General features: G+C 35.0%; 4 protein-coding genes across 5 annotated transcripts in view; 1 reads left to right on the top strand and 3 right to left on the bottom strand.

The window, feature by feature from the left end:
• Positions 1–756, bottom strand: part of LOC112906599 (zinc finger protein ubi-d4 B-like) — a 7729-nt gene extending 6973 nt beyond the window's left edge. Inside the window, exons 1-2 of the mRNA XM_025981003.1 lie at positions 449–756; positions 8–345 (exon numbers count right to left, since the gene is read on the bottom strand). Of these exons, the coding sequence (XP_025836788.1) occupies positions 8–345; positions 449–522 (412 nt within the window). The 5' untranslated portion in view covers positions 523–756. The remainder of the gene's footprint in view (positions 1–7; positions 346–448) is intronic.
• Positions 757–1054: 298 nt separating this feature from the next.
• On the top strand, positions 1055–3276 carry LOC108740278 (transmembrane protein 145). Its single transcript, XM_025980932.1, has 5 exons — positions 1055–1708; positions 1762–2170; positions 2319–2456; positions 2582–2837; positions 2903–3276. Exons 1-5 carry the CDS (start codon positions 1239–1241, stop codon positions 3136–3138), a joined length of 1509 nt encoding a protein of 502 aa, XP_025836717.1. The 5' UTR covers positions 1055–1238; the 3' UTR covers positions 3139–3276.
• Positions 3277–3406: 130 nt separating this feature from the next.
• On the bottom strand, positions 3407–4671 carry LOC108740359 (cytochrome c oxidase assembly factor 4 homolog, mitochondrial). Of its 2 annotated transcripts, XM_018474754.1 has the most exons (3): positions 4561–4671; positions 3749–3807; positions 3407–3692 (listed from the first exon to the last, which is right to left on the bottom strand). In XM_018474754.1, exons 1-3 carry the CDS (start codon positions 4580–4582, stop codon positions 3591–3593), a joined length of 183 nt encoding a protein of 60 aa, XP_018330256.1. In that variant the 5' UTR covers positions 4583–4671; the 3' UTR covers positions 3407–3590. The 2 variants fall into 2 exon arrangements, with proteins under 2 accessions (XP_018330256.1, XP_018330184.1); XM_018474682.1 differs by having other exon boundaries at positions 3749–4566.
• Positions 4672–6667: 1996 nt separating this feature from the next.
• Positions 6668–14339, bottom strand: LOC108740203. Its single transcript, XM_025981002.1, has 2 exons — positions 9686–14339; positions 6668–6876 (listed from the first exon to the last, which is right to left on the bottom strand). Exons 1-2 carry the CDS (start codon positions 14217–14219, stop codon positions 6668–6670), a joined length of 4743 nt encoding a protein of 1580 aa, XP_025836787.1. The 5' UTR covers positions 14220–14339.
• Between the last annotated feature and the right edge of the window lie 513 nt (positions 14340–14852).

Genomic DNA, 14852 nt, shown 5'->3' with positions numbered 1-14852 from the left:
TCTTTACTATCAGTGTCTTGCAAAGAAGGATTTTCCATTTGTGAAATACTGTGTAAGTCACTTTCTTCTAATAATGCATCAGCTGTTCTAGCAAAACTTCTAGAGTTCATTAATAAATACTGACGTCGTTTTTTACGCCATCTTGGCCTGGGATAAGTGTATATTTGACCAGGATTTAATCCAGGCATCCTTTGTCTCTTTGGCAAGTATAAATTGGAATGATTCTGAGCTACTCCAGTTTGGTTATCCAAAAACGGTAGACGCAATCGCCGTTCAATACACAGCCTAGTGTTATAATTTGCTGAATTTTCAATCATTTCTTTATAAGCAGGATCATTGAGGAAACTAAAACATCATTATCGTTTATATTACCTCTTTTCTTCTTACTATTATTTATTTATGCCAGTACTGCTTACAAGAGATGTAAAATTAAATAATATATTCCTACCTTTCTATTTTTTCCAGATTACTTAAATTTAATGTTGGAAGTGAATCTGCCATTTTTACTTCTTCTTTTAACATTTTTCCCTCCTGCTTTAAAGAATAGCTGCAGTACTAAAAACTCCACACTACATCTTCGGTTTGCAAAATGAATAAATTATCACGATTATCACTTTTTATTTAACACATCACGCATATCACATTCAGCTTTTGTTATACTTTTTCATCATGATTCCATCAGTTTCTTTTAAAACGGCATTCCTTGAGACCCTCAAAACCATTTCCACCATAGATAAATTAATTTCATAGTATCGTTTTACAGATTAATTTCCATTACGCATGTGCGAAGCGAGTGGTTAAGGTATATCACACGTTAGATAAACCAAAATAAAATTGTCCAAAATTTTAAAGGCCCTTTAAAATCTATAAAAAAAGCTTTTTATTTTTTTAAACATTCTTAATTTATTCAAAATTAAGATCAAACTATTGCGAAAAGCTAAGCGCATCAATAAAAAATAGACTTTTAGTTTTATTAAAGTGTATACCACAGAAAATTGCTATGTGTATAGGTTTTAACCATAGATAATAGCTTTACCAAAGTTTTACCTTTTACCATTTTTTATGTTATCAAAATGATAAGTATAGCATAGGTCTAATTGTTGCAAAAACTGTAAAAAAATGTTATAGAAGTGTAATTATTACCAAAAACATAGCAAATTATACTATAATTTTATTTATTAAGAAATATGCAACAGTAATTTCCTTAATTTTAATTGAAATGTGTTCATGGAGAAATAATGAAAGTGAATTGCGTATATTTACTATTTATTATTGTGAGTGCACGAATCAGTCAATGTACACGTATAAAGGGAAAGTTCAAAACAGATGAATTCTTTAAATTTCTAATTAAATTTGGGTTTCAAAAAACTGATAGACATGAAAAAGATATTACCCATGGATTTATTTTTGGAAATATCACTTCTAATCAGCATTTTCCCATGCCAGTCACATTATCTGTTTTGGATAAGTATTATTTTAAAAATTATTATGAAAATAGAGTCATTTTTGACAGAAAAGAGGCATGCAAACGAATGTTTAACAAACTGAAAACTAAAGCATTTCATCCTAAATGTAGTCCTAAAGGTAACGACTTTTTGAGAAAAGTACCATGTCCTACTGGACAACTCTGTGTAGATGAAGATTTACCATCAGGGGTCATAAGAGGTCATCAATTTACTTATGTTATAGAAGACTTGATTGAACCCTCGTAAGTACTATTTGCCTAAAAGTATATTTTTTGATTATTAATGTAATTTTTAGCTTCTGGTTTTTATCATTAGTTGCATGTTATCAAAATGAAACAACTTGTGAATGGGAGGACTTTTCTAGAAAAGATTTGCACTATGAACTGGAATATGATATTTGGTTGGTTAATGGAAATCCCAATTTTTCTTCAATAAATGATCTGACATATCAATTTTCATTTGATCATCAAAATACAATAGAATTTTACATATTATTTTGGTTGGTCTACATGGTATTAGTTCCCCTTCAGTTGTATGCTGTTCGCATTCAAAAACACCCTGTTACTAGACTTTTCACTGCAAGTCTTTTGTTAGATTTTATAGCACTTTGTTTAATACTTGTCGACAAACTGAAATTTGCTCTAGATGGAGTTGGATTTCCCAAAGTCTGCATGGCTGGGGATATCTTTGACATATTCTCTAGGGTATGAAGTGTTTTCTGTTTTTGTTGTATTATGCATGCATAATCTTATTTAGTTTATTTTCCATTAAAAAACACATTAAACAGTTACATAATTTAATTGGCTTTCCCTTATAGTTTTCATAATTATTATACTTGGATTTGTTTTTTAGACATTGTTTATGCTCTTGCTATTGCTGTTAGCAAAAGGTTGGGCTGTCACACGTTTAGAGTTGACCTGGAAACCTCTTGTTTTTGCTGTTTGGATATGTTATGGTATTGTGCATATTTTATTGTATGTTTGGAACTTGGTAAGTTTTTAATATTTGCTTTTCTATTTATTTAACATTAATTTCATGTATGAAATATATATAATTTCAAAAAAAATACACCATTAATAAATAAAATCATACGTAAATTATATATTATATTTCAGACAGAAGTTGATGTTATAGAAGATATTGATGAATATCAGACATGGCCTGGCTGGCTTATGATCGTATTTAGAACCCTCATTATGTTCTGGTTTTTATATGAACTTAGGACAACAATGCTTTATGAGCATAACATGAAGAAGCTCAATTTTCTGCTCCATTTTGGCGCTTCAAGTCTTGTATGGTTCATATACTTACCTATTTTGGCTGTCATAGCTCTACATATTTCTGCCTTGTGGAGATATAAGTTAATTATCGGTAAATCTACATTTACTGCATTTATATTACAATAGTTATTTTATTCTTAAAATGCCTTCTTTTAGGAATAACTTATTCTGCAGATTGTTTTGCATACTGTGTAATGGCCCATTTATTGTGGCCAACAAGGTCAGAGCAATATTTTCTGTTAGCAGGAGCCTCTTCATCTGAACTGGAAGAACTAGATCAGTTCAATGAAGCCCCGCACGTTCTAAATAGTTCATATACCTCTTTGAGCAGTATGAGTTCGCTAGATATATGCCGTTTTGATGAGCCAATAAAAAACAAAGTCAATACGTAAAAGTGAAAAGAATTGGTTAAAATTTTACTTGCAATAATACTGATACAGCAATGCTTTTACATCTTCAGTATTTGACTGATTTTTGTATCTTTTATAAATTGTAAACACAGCTGTTATAGATTTTAATTTAATTTGTAATAAAATTGTATTATTTTTGAAATTAAAATTTTAAAATATTCCATTTAGGTATGTGTAGTTGTTAATTGAGAAAACTAGTCACAATTTAAGAATGACCATTTTTGAAAAGGTATTTCCAAAACTATCAGAATTGTAAGAGCGACATTACTCTATATATTTACTGTAAAATACATTACAATGAACACTAATAAAATTAGTCTACTACTCACAATTTAAAACATGTAGTAGTAAATATGTATTTGCAAGGGTATTAAGTCTTTAATAGTTTGCAAATGGCTGTAACTATTTTAGCACTATTAATTTTTCAATACTACCTATGACAAACCTTTTTTTTTGTTGTACTCTTCCATGCACTTTTTAAACTCTGTAACTTCTCCTTGGCATTTTCTCCAATCTCTCATTTCTGCAATACATTCCTATAACAGAAGAATGATAATTTGTAAATAAAAAAATCTTCAAAAAAGCTACTTACCTGTACTTTATAATGTAATTTAATACAACCGGTTCGTTCTAGCATTTTTTCTACCGGATCTACAATTTCATCAACTGTTTTTGTTGTCATTCTGTAGTATTATTAAATTATAAACAAAATAAATTGTTATTTATTGTTAAGAAGTTGATAAAACATTTTGGTTATGTTCATAGATGAGGTTATGAGCAATCATTTGTTTTTCTTTTTCTTCGTTAGTTACCTTTTTGAAAGTTTGAATTAATATTATAAAGTAAGCTTACAGGAATACCCCTACGCTATATGTAAAATATTTGATCAATGACTACCGAAACATTAAACTATTTAGAATTAAACAAAACATGATTACACCAAAGTAGAAGTAGTTTTGCTGGTAGCTTAAAAATTAAAAAAGGTCTTTATATTCCGTGACTGTAAATTTGTTTAACTCTAGTAAGGCTAATGTTTTTCGTAAAATTTCTATATTTTTTGGCGTGAATACATCTTACACGACTAGTGTCCACCATGGACGTGTCAAAGTATCTTGCTACCCTTTTTTAAAGGAACTTGTAGTATTTAATCGATCACTTTATAGTAGCTTAAATAACTACATACTGTTGGTATTTGGTCGTGTATAGAGCCTCTTGTACATCATTCAATTACCTAATTTTGAGTAAGAAGTAGTCACCTGTGTAATAACACACTTTTTTTCTGACTGATTTTGAGTATATATCTGAATTGTTTTTTAAAATACATAAGTATAATAATCGAAATTAATAGCGTACAAAAAAAGCATTTACAACGCAATGTAAATTTAAGATAAAAGTAATAATTACCATTAGATTTGCTTATGACCATGTCTCTGCCTTTATAATTTTGTCTAACATTTTAATATCTTCTTGAAGACTGTCATCTGCTTCTTCATTGTTTAACTGCTCTATGTTGCTATAAGTTTCATAATCACCCTCTTCATTGATGTAATGGGTACAGTTATCGTCTACTATATCTTCGCTTTTTGTGTAGACAATATTAAATACGCCAGTCTCATTTTTAATATATGTAACATGTTTTGCAGTTCTAGACGTATCAAGTATTTTTTGTTTTTCTTCTGTGTGAATCATAGCTTCAACAGTTGGATCAACCTTTACCATTTTTGGCTCAATTTGTGATGTAATCGTTGCAGGAACAGAAGATTTTCTTTTTGATGGAAACGTTTTTAAACAGGTAGCGGGATATATTTTAAATGAGGTTGAAGCTGTTTCTGAATCTGGATCATCCACACTTTCCTCTTCAAGTTGCGCTTGGTACTTTTGTAACTTGCGTGCTTCGTTCATCTTAGCAATCTTAAGATAACTTTTTCTCGGCCTTCCTTTTCTCACCGTTAGCTTTTGTTCTATAACGTCTTCGGCATTATTTGAAACTAATACTTGACTAACGCAACCATTTGGTCCCGAAAGGGACATAATAGAGGGCCATCTGAATAATGAATAAAATCTGCGCATAAATGTTTGTCGTTCTTCGAACACTTTGGCCCTAACATCTGGCATCATTGAATTCAGTTCTTTTACCAAATTTCTTTTTATATAATCGCTCGATCTCGCTTTTTCTATAGCAACTTCGAATAAGTTGCAATTTAATTGATCGTTGTCGATTTGCGATTTAAACGTTTGGTGCTTAATGAGAAGGCTTCGTAGACCTATTAAAGTGTGTATGTTTGGACAAATTACAATTTGTGTATCAATAGGAGCAATTGTGAAATTGGATGTGCTAGGTGTTGAGTCTTCTATTATGTAGGTTAACAGTTTTTTATCCAGATTACTCAAGCGATTATCTGTTTCTATAGATTCTTTATCTAAGTGATTAAAAAATGTTGCTCCTAATAAGTCTAAAACTGTCTTAATAACCCCTGCGCAATTTTTTATATTCGTTTCAGAAATTGAATGATTAGAGGGTTGAATTTTGTGAGATGCCTTAAAAAATTCCCGCAGTTTTGTATCGACGACGTCAAATTGGGTAATACTACCCACTTTACTTCTTAAAGGTAGTTTCCTTTGCAATCGTTCTTCTTCTACGTATCTTTCAATTTCATCTAGTGATGGAATGTAATCAAGTTTAACAACACGTTCGAAAACTCTATCAGCTACATGATGTTGTCTTAATTTTAAAAATTGGTTTTGAACATTTCGCCTGGGGCAATCTTTAATATCTTTTTCAGGATATTGTGTACGCCACTTCTCTATAACGGAATATCGGTGTCTTACGTTTGCTCTTGACCGATTTAAGGCTTGCGCTATAAGACTCCAATTTTTACCATGTTTTTTAACTAAATTAACAGTTTTTATATCTTCTTCGACGGTAAATTGGCGAATCGTAATGAAACGATCCAAATAATACTTGTATCTGTTCCGAATTTGTACATTAGTTCTATGCTGTATAAATTTGGAACATTGTGAGAAACTTTTTTTATATTTTTTTACCAGCAGTTTTAATAAAACATCCTCAGCTTCAGTGAAAATTCCTTTTTTAACGTTATCTCTCTGTAAAAAGTACCGATATCTGTGGTACAACTGAGATCTTGAACGCCCTTTAAAATACATGGACAAATTTCCCCATGGAATAATATTGCCAACTCTATATTTTTCTATTAATTTCAGAAGTAACAAATCTTCTTTAGGTTCGAAACGGGCCCTTCTAATTTTTTCACTTAAAACTGAATGATAATGAAGGTACGTTGTAAAGCCTGATCTTCCAGTGCCTAGTTCTTCCGCAATTCTCTCCCAGTCCTGGTAATTGTATTGTGTAGCGATCTTTTTAAGTTTTTCATCTTCTTCATCTGTCCAAGAACCCCTGTAAATGCTGGGGTGCAAGTAAATGTTCCAAAAAGCACGACATTCACTTGCTGTGTGTTTTCCTGAAAATAAATATTATATAATGGCGATTTTATTAACTTTGANTGCATGCAATACAATCACAATCAGGAGGATGCTTATGAACTCCAAGAGTTTCTTTTAGTAAATTTTCTTTACACAAACAGTCTATGCAGGTACAACCGAATGGATGTGAAGATGGCATACGGCTAGCCTTTTCTATTATTTTTAAATCGTTACATATAGGACATTTACATTCAGCTGTACAAGTACAGTCGCCAGCTCCTTGTATATATAAAATTTATCATTATAAACCTGACATACCATTAAAATCATCACTGGCTATTAATTCCCAATCAATACAATCGCTACATCCAAGAGGAGGTGGATCATATGTTGTTTTCTTTGTAAACTCATTTATTTCTTTTTCACAAGAAGCCACGTCATTTTGTATGGCTGCTTTTACTTCACCTTCCGCAGTTCTGTATTTAATCTTTAAGAGACGATAATTTTGTTGTAGGGCCTTCAATTTATACTCAAAGAATTTAAAGGCAACCACACTCTTTAAAGTAGCTTGTTCTTGTGTAGACCATCTTCTAATTGGACGTAAGTGGTAAATAAACAATTCTTTGTTTTTCTTCTTCCTTTGTACATCAGGATTAGAAGGAGCACTGAAGAAATTTTCATCCTTGAAATACGGAATTCCTAATTTCCATGTGTATGTTTGTGCTATTTTTCTAATTTTTGAATTTTCTTCCATTATTTTTGTTTCTTCACTAATTCGTTTTTGACATTCAATTAATAATAAATAAAGTTTTTCTGCAAAATCACGCAATTTCTTGTTCTTTGTTCTGTTTAAAATCATTAGTTTTTTTACTGCCAAGTCTTTGCAATCATGAATTAATTCTTCTTCTTTAATAGGATGTGACTCTTCGAAATTCCCTTGGTAGTTATTAAAATGCTTTTCATAGTCTTGTACATCTTGTTCCACTTCTTCAAGGTAACATTCATCTTGGCTCTAAAATATTTCAACAAGAAATACATTATGTTAGAAATAAAACCAACATTACTTACTGCTTCATCCTCACTAGCTTCACCCAAGAAACTAGAAAATTCTGGTTCATTGTGCTGCAAAAAAATATTGGTTTTAGTTCTTTACTAACTGTAATCACAAAAATTGTTTCTAATGTTGCTTTACCTGGGAATTCTCAGATTTTAGTAAAGATTCCAATTTCTGTATATCTTCTAATTCATCCATGACAATTTCGCTACTAAAGAGAAACTTAAAACTTACACCGTGATACCTACTGAAGTATTTAACACAAAAATGGGGAATTTAAAAAATAACAGTGCTGGTATTGATAAGACATTCGTGTCTTTTTACTTACATTTTCTATTTGTAACATTTTTAAACTTCCTAACCTGTTTAGATAAATCACCACAACAAATAAAATCGATATGAAACAGTCATGGAGTCGTAGAGATCTACGGTCATAGATAGAAACTAGCAAACTGCCGAAAACTAGCTATAGTCGTATCAGTGAAGCTTATACTTATATTATTATTATATAGTTAGGTTGACTTCATTTTGATATGACGTAAAAATAGTAAACGATTTAAGAAATTTTGAAACTCAAATATCAAATATGAAAGTAACTTTTATTCTCAATTTTATTGCAATTTTTTTAACGGTATGCAAATAAGGGTACATTTTTAAAAATAAAATGAAAAGAGAAATCATTTGTAGATATAATAATAAATAACACATATTTTACGGGAAAAGAAACCGCGGTTTGTTTAATAAAATATTATTTTAAATTACTGGATATTTTGTTTTCATATTATTTTACACAATATTTTTTCCCTTTCATTAAATCACAATTAGGTACTTCAAATACGGCTTTCGCTGGTGGTTCCAAATGACCACCATAATAAGTTGCATACACTTTTATATCAAGATCTGAATCAAACGTTAGGGACGTTAATACTGCTGCAGTTCGAAATTTCGTATACACACGTGATTTGGAGACTCCATTAACAAATATTTCGTATCCGGTTGTTTCATTTAGCGCACATTCAGTCCATTTGATAAGAAGACTGTCTGAAGAAATTCTTTTAATATCTGTCACTTCTATTGTTTCGGCTGTAGGCATTTTTAATGTTAGTATTTCGGGTTCTAGGTGTTCACTTGAACATGGACATTCTGATCGTTTTGTTTCATAACCGAAAGATCTTTTCAAATAATTTTCTGTACAAGTGCATCCAGCTGGATGACCAGGGTAAGGACACTGAGACCGAACCTTTATGCTAGTCACAATTTCATTGTTTCTCCCAAATTCTCCTTCAATGTCTTCAGTAGTAATTTCCCTTTCTCCCTCACATAAACAATGCACACAATCGCAATTGTCTGGATGAGATTCGTTCGAATGACATGATGAATCAAGTTTACATAAACATTCTAAACAATCGCAGTTAAATCCATGTATGTGAGGTTGGGAAGATTTGGATTTACTTTTATCTGGTTTTCTTGCTATACGACTTTCAAATGTTTCGCATATACACTCCAAGCAGTCACATCCAGGCTTATGGTCACACGGTGTTTCGACTGCAAAATCACCTGCACTTTTAACAATCTGAAGCTCCAATTCTGTTTCTTTCTTGCCTATATCTAAATATTTGCATGTATCGCCTACACCCGTTTCTTCTGGAACGTCAATTCCTTTGGAGCATATACAGTCAATGCAATCACAATTCTCGGGATGTTCCGCGAACTTCACACTGATCTTACAAATTAATTCGTTTGTTGCATTAGTTGGCGAACAGATGCACTGCAAACATTCACAATCGGGAGGATGACATTGCTTTTTGCTTTTGTCCGGATCGCCTGGGCCACATATGCATGCAATACAATCACAATCAGGAGGATGCTTATGAACTCCAAGAGTTTCTTTTAGTAAATTTTCTTTACACAAACAGTCTATGCAGGTACAACCGAATGGATGTGAAGATGGCATACGGCTAGCCTTTTCTATTATTTTTAAATCGTTACATATAGGACATTTACATTCAGCTGTACAAGTACAGTCGCCAGCTCCTAACACACCGGCTTCTATATTTAAACACTCTTCACAAGTACATTCGCCTGTTTCGTCTTCATGATGTATTGATATGTCATCTTCCACATAATCTGCAGTTCCCTCTCCACCAATTTGCATTCCATCTGGTGCTTCACCCCTTTCGTCTTCTATTGTTTCTCTATCCCATTGTCTTTCAACGTCTTCTCTTTCTTTGCCCGGCCTATCGTCATCCCATTCATTCTCACCCCCTCTTGTATCTTGTGAATATTCTCCCCTTTCATCTCCTCTCCATTCTTTTTCATATTCCCCGCCTATATCTTTATCAAGTTTTCCAGCCCCAGTTTCCCAAGCATCGACATCGCCTTCCCTTTCCTTGCCAGGTTTTCCTTCACCGCTTTCCCATTCTTCCCCAGCCGTTTCTCCTCCCAAGCGAGTTCCTTTTTCACCGCTTTCCCATACATCATCATCTCTTTCTCTTCCTCCACCAGGTTTTCCTTCACTACTTTCCAATCCTTCTGCGCCTCTCCCTCTGTCTATACCAACTCCTTCATCGCCACCTTTCCAACCGTCCTCACCTGCTTTTCCACCTGCTTTTCCTTCACTACTTTCCCATCCTTCTGCGCCTCTCCCTCTGTCTGTACCAACTCCGTCATCGCCACCTTTCCAACCGTCCTTACCTGCTTTTCCAGCTGCACCAGTCTCTCTTTCGCCATCTTCCCATCCCTTTTCACCTTTTTCTGCGTCTCTGACAGGTCTTTCTTCATCAGCTGCCCATTGATCTTCACCTTCTCTCTTACCGAAGCTTTCCCCATGTTCATCTAATCTGTCTATATCTTCTCTTCCTTGGCCGGGTTTTTCTTCTCCATATGCCCCTTCCTCTTCGTCTCCTTTCCAGGGTTTGCCCGTTTCTTCTCCACTTTCTGTTCCATGTACAATGCCAGATTCTCCAACGACATCACCCTCATCTTCTTGTACAGCCTTTTCACTTGTTTCTGATTCACCCAACGGACTACTAGATTTTCTGGCCATTACCATTGCTAGAGCACTTTCTACATCTCGGTTTGCTTTTTCCATTGCATCAGTGACACTTTGATTTGCTCTGCTCAAGGCATCCATAACTTCTTGGTTTGCTCTATTTAAAGCATCGGCAACGTCTCTTGCTATTTCGTCAGTGTCTTCTTGACCACCTCCTTCAAAAGGTTCGGTTATATCTGCGTACAACTCACTTTCTCGAGCTCTAGTAAGACATTCTTCTTTAACTGGACATTCATATTCAGTTATTTCTGTTTTAACATCTATATTTCCAGATGGTGTGTATGTCATAGATGTTTCTATTACACCATCAGGTCCTTCTGTAATAATTTCAATTGTTCCTGAGTCAGCAACAGCTGTTGTAATGCTGTAATCATCAGGTCCTATTTCACCAGGTCTTGTAACATCGTGAGAAGACTGAAAAGGCAAAAATTGATCTCGAATTTGTGATATTACATCCTGGCACGCTTGTGTGGACACAATACATGATACTGGTGGACATTCTTCACTGCTAGAAGATTCAATTCGATCTTCACCCACGCATACGCATGTTTTTGAATCATCTTTTCTTCGTTCCTTTTTCTTTTGTTTTTCCTTTATTTCCTGTGGGGCACAACTGCATGGTTCTATGGATGATAACAGTTTTAAAATGTCGTCCATGTCAGTGCATGTACCCTTCTCTAAGCATTTCGAACTTTCTAACGTATCTGGAGAAACTTTTTCAGAACCTTTTACTTGATCTTTTTCATCTATAAATCTTTCGCCGCCCATTCGTCCTTGTTTACCATCTTCTTCTAACCTTTCTTCGTCAATGGTTTCTAAAATTCCTTTTGCTGTTTTTTCGACTTCTGCACTTTCCCTTTCTTCTGTGATTCCTGAACAAATGCAGTCAACGCATTCGCACCCGGGGGGATGTTCTTCTTCTATGTTTCTTCCCTCTTCAGAGTAAACAGAATGCTTTGTGGAAATACTTTCTCCACTTTCTGTTTTGCCTGTAGCATCAGCTAGTTCATCTTCAGCAGTACTTATCTGTTCTTCATAAAAATTTGAATCAGCTTCTGACAAATTTCTGTCGTCATCATAAAAACTTGAACCGTCTTCAGTATCACTTGGTTTAGTTTTATCATAATCTGCGCCACTTTCATCGACACTTGCGTCTTCCAAGTAACCTGGACCACCGCTGGTATAACTGGGAGCGCTTTCTGCATAACTTTCACTTGCACCAATGACATTCGGAGTATCTCCAACATCCGCACTTGCGCCAACATAATCAGAAGCACCTTCAGTAGGTCCTCCACCTGCGCCAGTAAAATCGGATTCACCTTCTCCACGATCGGGTCTTATACCAGTATCAGCAGGGCCACCTTCAGCAAAACTTGCACCTGTACCTTCTCTGTAGTCGGCTGCTGGACCACCATAGCCAGCTTGACCAGTTCTATCTTCTGCACCTGCACCAGCAGAATAAGATGCACCTTCCCCGATTCCTGCACCAGCAGAATCAGATGCACCTCCCCCGATTCCTGCACCCGTACCACCAGGACCACCTTCGGCATAACTTGCACCAGCACCACCAGGACCACCTTCGGCATAACTTGCACCTGTACCACCAGGACCACCTTCGGCATAACTTGCACCTGCACCACCAGGACCACCTTCGGCATAACTTGCACCTGCACCACCAGGACCACCTTCGGCATAACTTGCACCTGTACCACCAGGACCACCTTCGGCATAACTTGCACCTGTACCGGCGTAACCACTTGCATCCGCTGAAGGTTGAAGGCCTGAGCCAATGAAATCTGAAGTACCTTCTGCGAATCCTCGACCTGCATCTTCTCTGGAATCAGGTCCTGTACCAGTAAAACCAGGGCCGCTTTCAGAATAATCAGGTCCTCCACCACTATAACCAGGGGCACCTGTATCATCGTAACCTGTTACGCCTGGACCTTCAGCATAGTCTAAACTTGCTCCAGCATAACTAGGAGCACCCTCTGAATAATCTGAACCTGCGGCAGCATAATCAACAGCGTCTTCGGAAAAACCTGCACCTGCTGCGTCGTCGGCGTAACCAACCCTATCTCCAAGAACGCTTCCATCTGCTTCTGATATTAAATCTCTTTCAACTTCGGCTAGTGGTCCACCGGCGGTTTCAATTAATTCTTTGTCAGGAACAAAATCTGAAGGAAATCCGCCATCAGCAATGTAGTCTGATGGAAAACCTAACAAGTCTTCTTGAATTAGATTTCTGACTTCCTCTTCTAGTTCTGCCAATTCACCTGTCGGACCACCTGTAAATTGGTCAAATCCATACTCTCCAATTTCTTCTCCTTCTTCATCGAATTCTCCTAAAAGTTCGATTATAGCACCGGATTCTAGTTCTTCTTCCAGCTCTATTCCTTTAAGTTTATCAAGTAACTTTCCACCGCCTTCTCCAAAACCTTCGCAAACTAATTCGATTCCTCTTATTACTTTAATGGGTTTATCTTCGGCTTCAAGTGCATCGAGAGAATTTGTAGTACAGGCATCCCTTTTTCTCGATAAAATTTGTTTGATTCTTTCCTCTCTCAGTTTAGCTTTTTTTAAATCTTCTTCACACGTGCAACAATTGGAGCAAATGCATATCTTACTATTTCTAGATGGTTCCGTTTTGGAAAGCGCTTCTTCTTCTTTTCTTATAGCTTCCATTCGTTTTTCTACTTCTTCCAAGTCTACTTCCGTAAAATTCGCCATCTCCATAAGAGTTTCGCTAACCCTTCTTGCTAACATACACAAACTAGCATTGTCGTCAAAGTACTTCTTGTTTTTCAGGAGTTCTTCTCTTAATTTGGCAATAGTATGTGTCTCGTCTAGCTTTTGATCGATGAAGGTTTTCGTAACGTTGTTGCTTTTGTCCTTTAGGAGACACATTTCTTTTCTAAGCTCGCTATTAACACTTTCCAAACCACGCATACTTTGAATAGTAGATGCCAATTGAAATTTTAGATTGTTTAATTCTTGAGCATACTTTTCTGATTTGTCATGTCTTTCTTTACACTGCGCTAATTCACATTTCGATAGTGCGTTTTTGCCATCCGACTTATCGCATTTATGTTTTGTCTTTTCGTTTCGTGTCTTGTTGCATTTTTGAAAATTCAAGCAGTTGTCTTCATACGTTGAACTATTTAATTCTTTATCTGTAATATTTAGACGCTTTCTTGAACATTGGAAATTTGCCGAGATTAGAGGCAATGAAGGAACTTTATTCCGTATGGCGTACTTCAAATGTGAGAGAACTTGTAAAGGACTTTGATTATTTTGTTTAGAATTAACGTTTTCGTCTTTAGTCGGTAATAAATTTAAATTGTGCAGATGTATTGACGGTTGATTATTACTGGTATTTTGTTCTATCTGAAATTGCAAACGAAGCGCTTGTTCCTGTTTTTTAAGTAAAAAGTTTCTCTCTTCATATTTACGCAATAAAGTTTTCCACTGCGTTCCCTTTTCTGTCCTGTTATCGTCTTGTATACGAAGATTTTTCATTTTCTAAACAAAAGGTAAAATTCGCGCCAAGAATTTTAGTTTTCAAAACCGAAATCGAGATCGTTCAATATCTGTCATTCAATTTTGACAAAAACATTATTTTTGGAAGCTCTTTTGTTTTCGCTTTTAGGGGTTTAGGGAACATGATATAAGTTGCATATAAAAAGGCCTTTCTTTTAGTACGTAATAAAGACAGACAAATTACCTTTTAAATATAGGGGTGTATTTATAAAAGCTGTAGTATGTGTTGGAGACAAAAATAAAAGAGAAAAACATTTGATATTTTAGTCTTCGCAGCATTCACTGAGTGGACAAGGTTCGCCAATAAATTCATTGCAGAGCTCATCATTATGATCGCCGGAAATTTGCTTCGAGATGCCATTTTTGTCACCTTTCGAATTTTGAAATAGTTTTTTCAAACAACAGCATTTACTCGAACTTTTTCCACAAGTTCGTAAGGTGCGAAATTTATGCGTTTTGCAGCTGCATTCATCAACATCTCCGTTGCAGCTTTTAAAAGAAGACGATGACTTTTTATCGCAAAGGGAGCAACCTGGTTGCGTGGCTTTCACCTGATTTCCTTTTACTTTAGCTTCGTGTTTTGCAATTCTCTCTTTAAAGCATTTTATTTCG

The sequence above is a fragment of the Agrilus planipennis genome, unplaced genomic scaffold (assembly GCF_000699045.2).
Source record: "Agrilus planipennis isolate EAB-ADULT unplaced genomic scaffold, Apla_2.0 scaffold2, whole genome shotgun sequence".
Lineage (NCBI taxonomy): Eukaryota > Metazoa > Arthropoda > Insecta > Coleoptera > Buprestidae > Agrilus > Agrilus planipennis.
The sequence above is the reverse complement of the archived record's forward strand: the minus strand, read 5'-3'. Positions and strand labels throughout refer to the sequence as shown.

Bases quoted from the DNA above. Each gene is read 5' to 3' on its own strand.
- LOC108740359 (XM_018474682.1), bottom strand. From the start codon at position 3,838: ATGACAACAAAAACAGTTGATGAAATTGTAGATCCGGTAGAAAAAATG. The intron at 3,693-3,748 runs GTAAGTAGCTTT...CTTCTGTTATAG, and splicing joins AATTACATTATAAAGTACAG to GAATGTATTGCAGAAATGAG.
- LOC108740278 (XM_025980932.1), top strand. From the start codon at position 1,239: ATGAAAGTGAATTGCGTATATTTACTATTTATTATTGTGAGTGCACGA. The intron at 2,457-2,581 runs GTAAGTTTTTAA...ATTATATTTCAG, and splicing joins TATTGTATGTTTGGAACTTG to ACAGAAGTTGATGTTATAGA. The intron at 2,838-2,902 runs GTAAATCTACAT...GCCTTCTTTTAG, and splicing joins GAGATATAAGTTAATTATCG to GAATAACTTATTCTGCAGAT.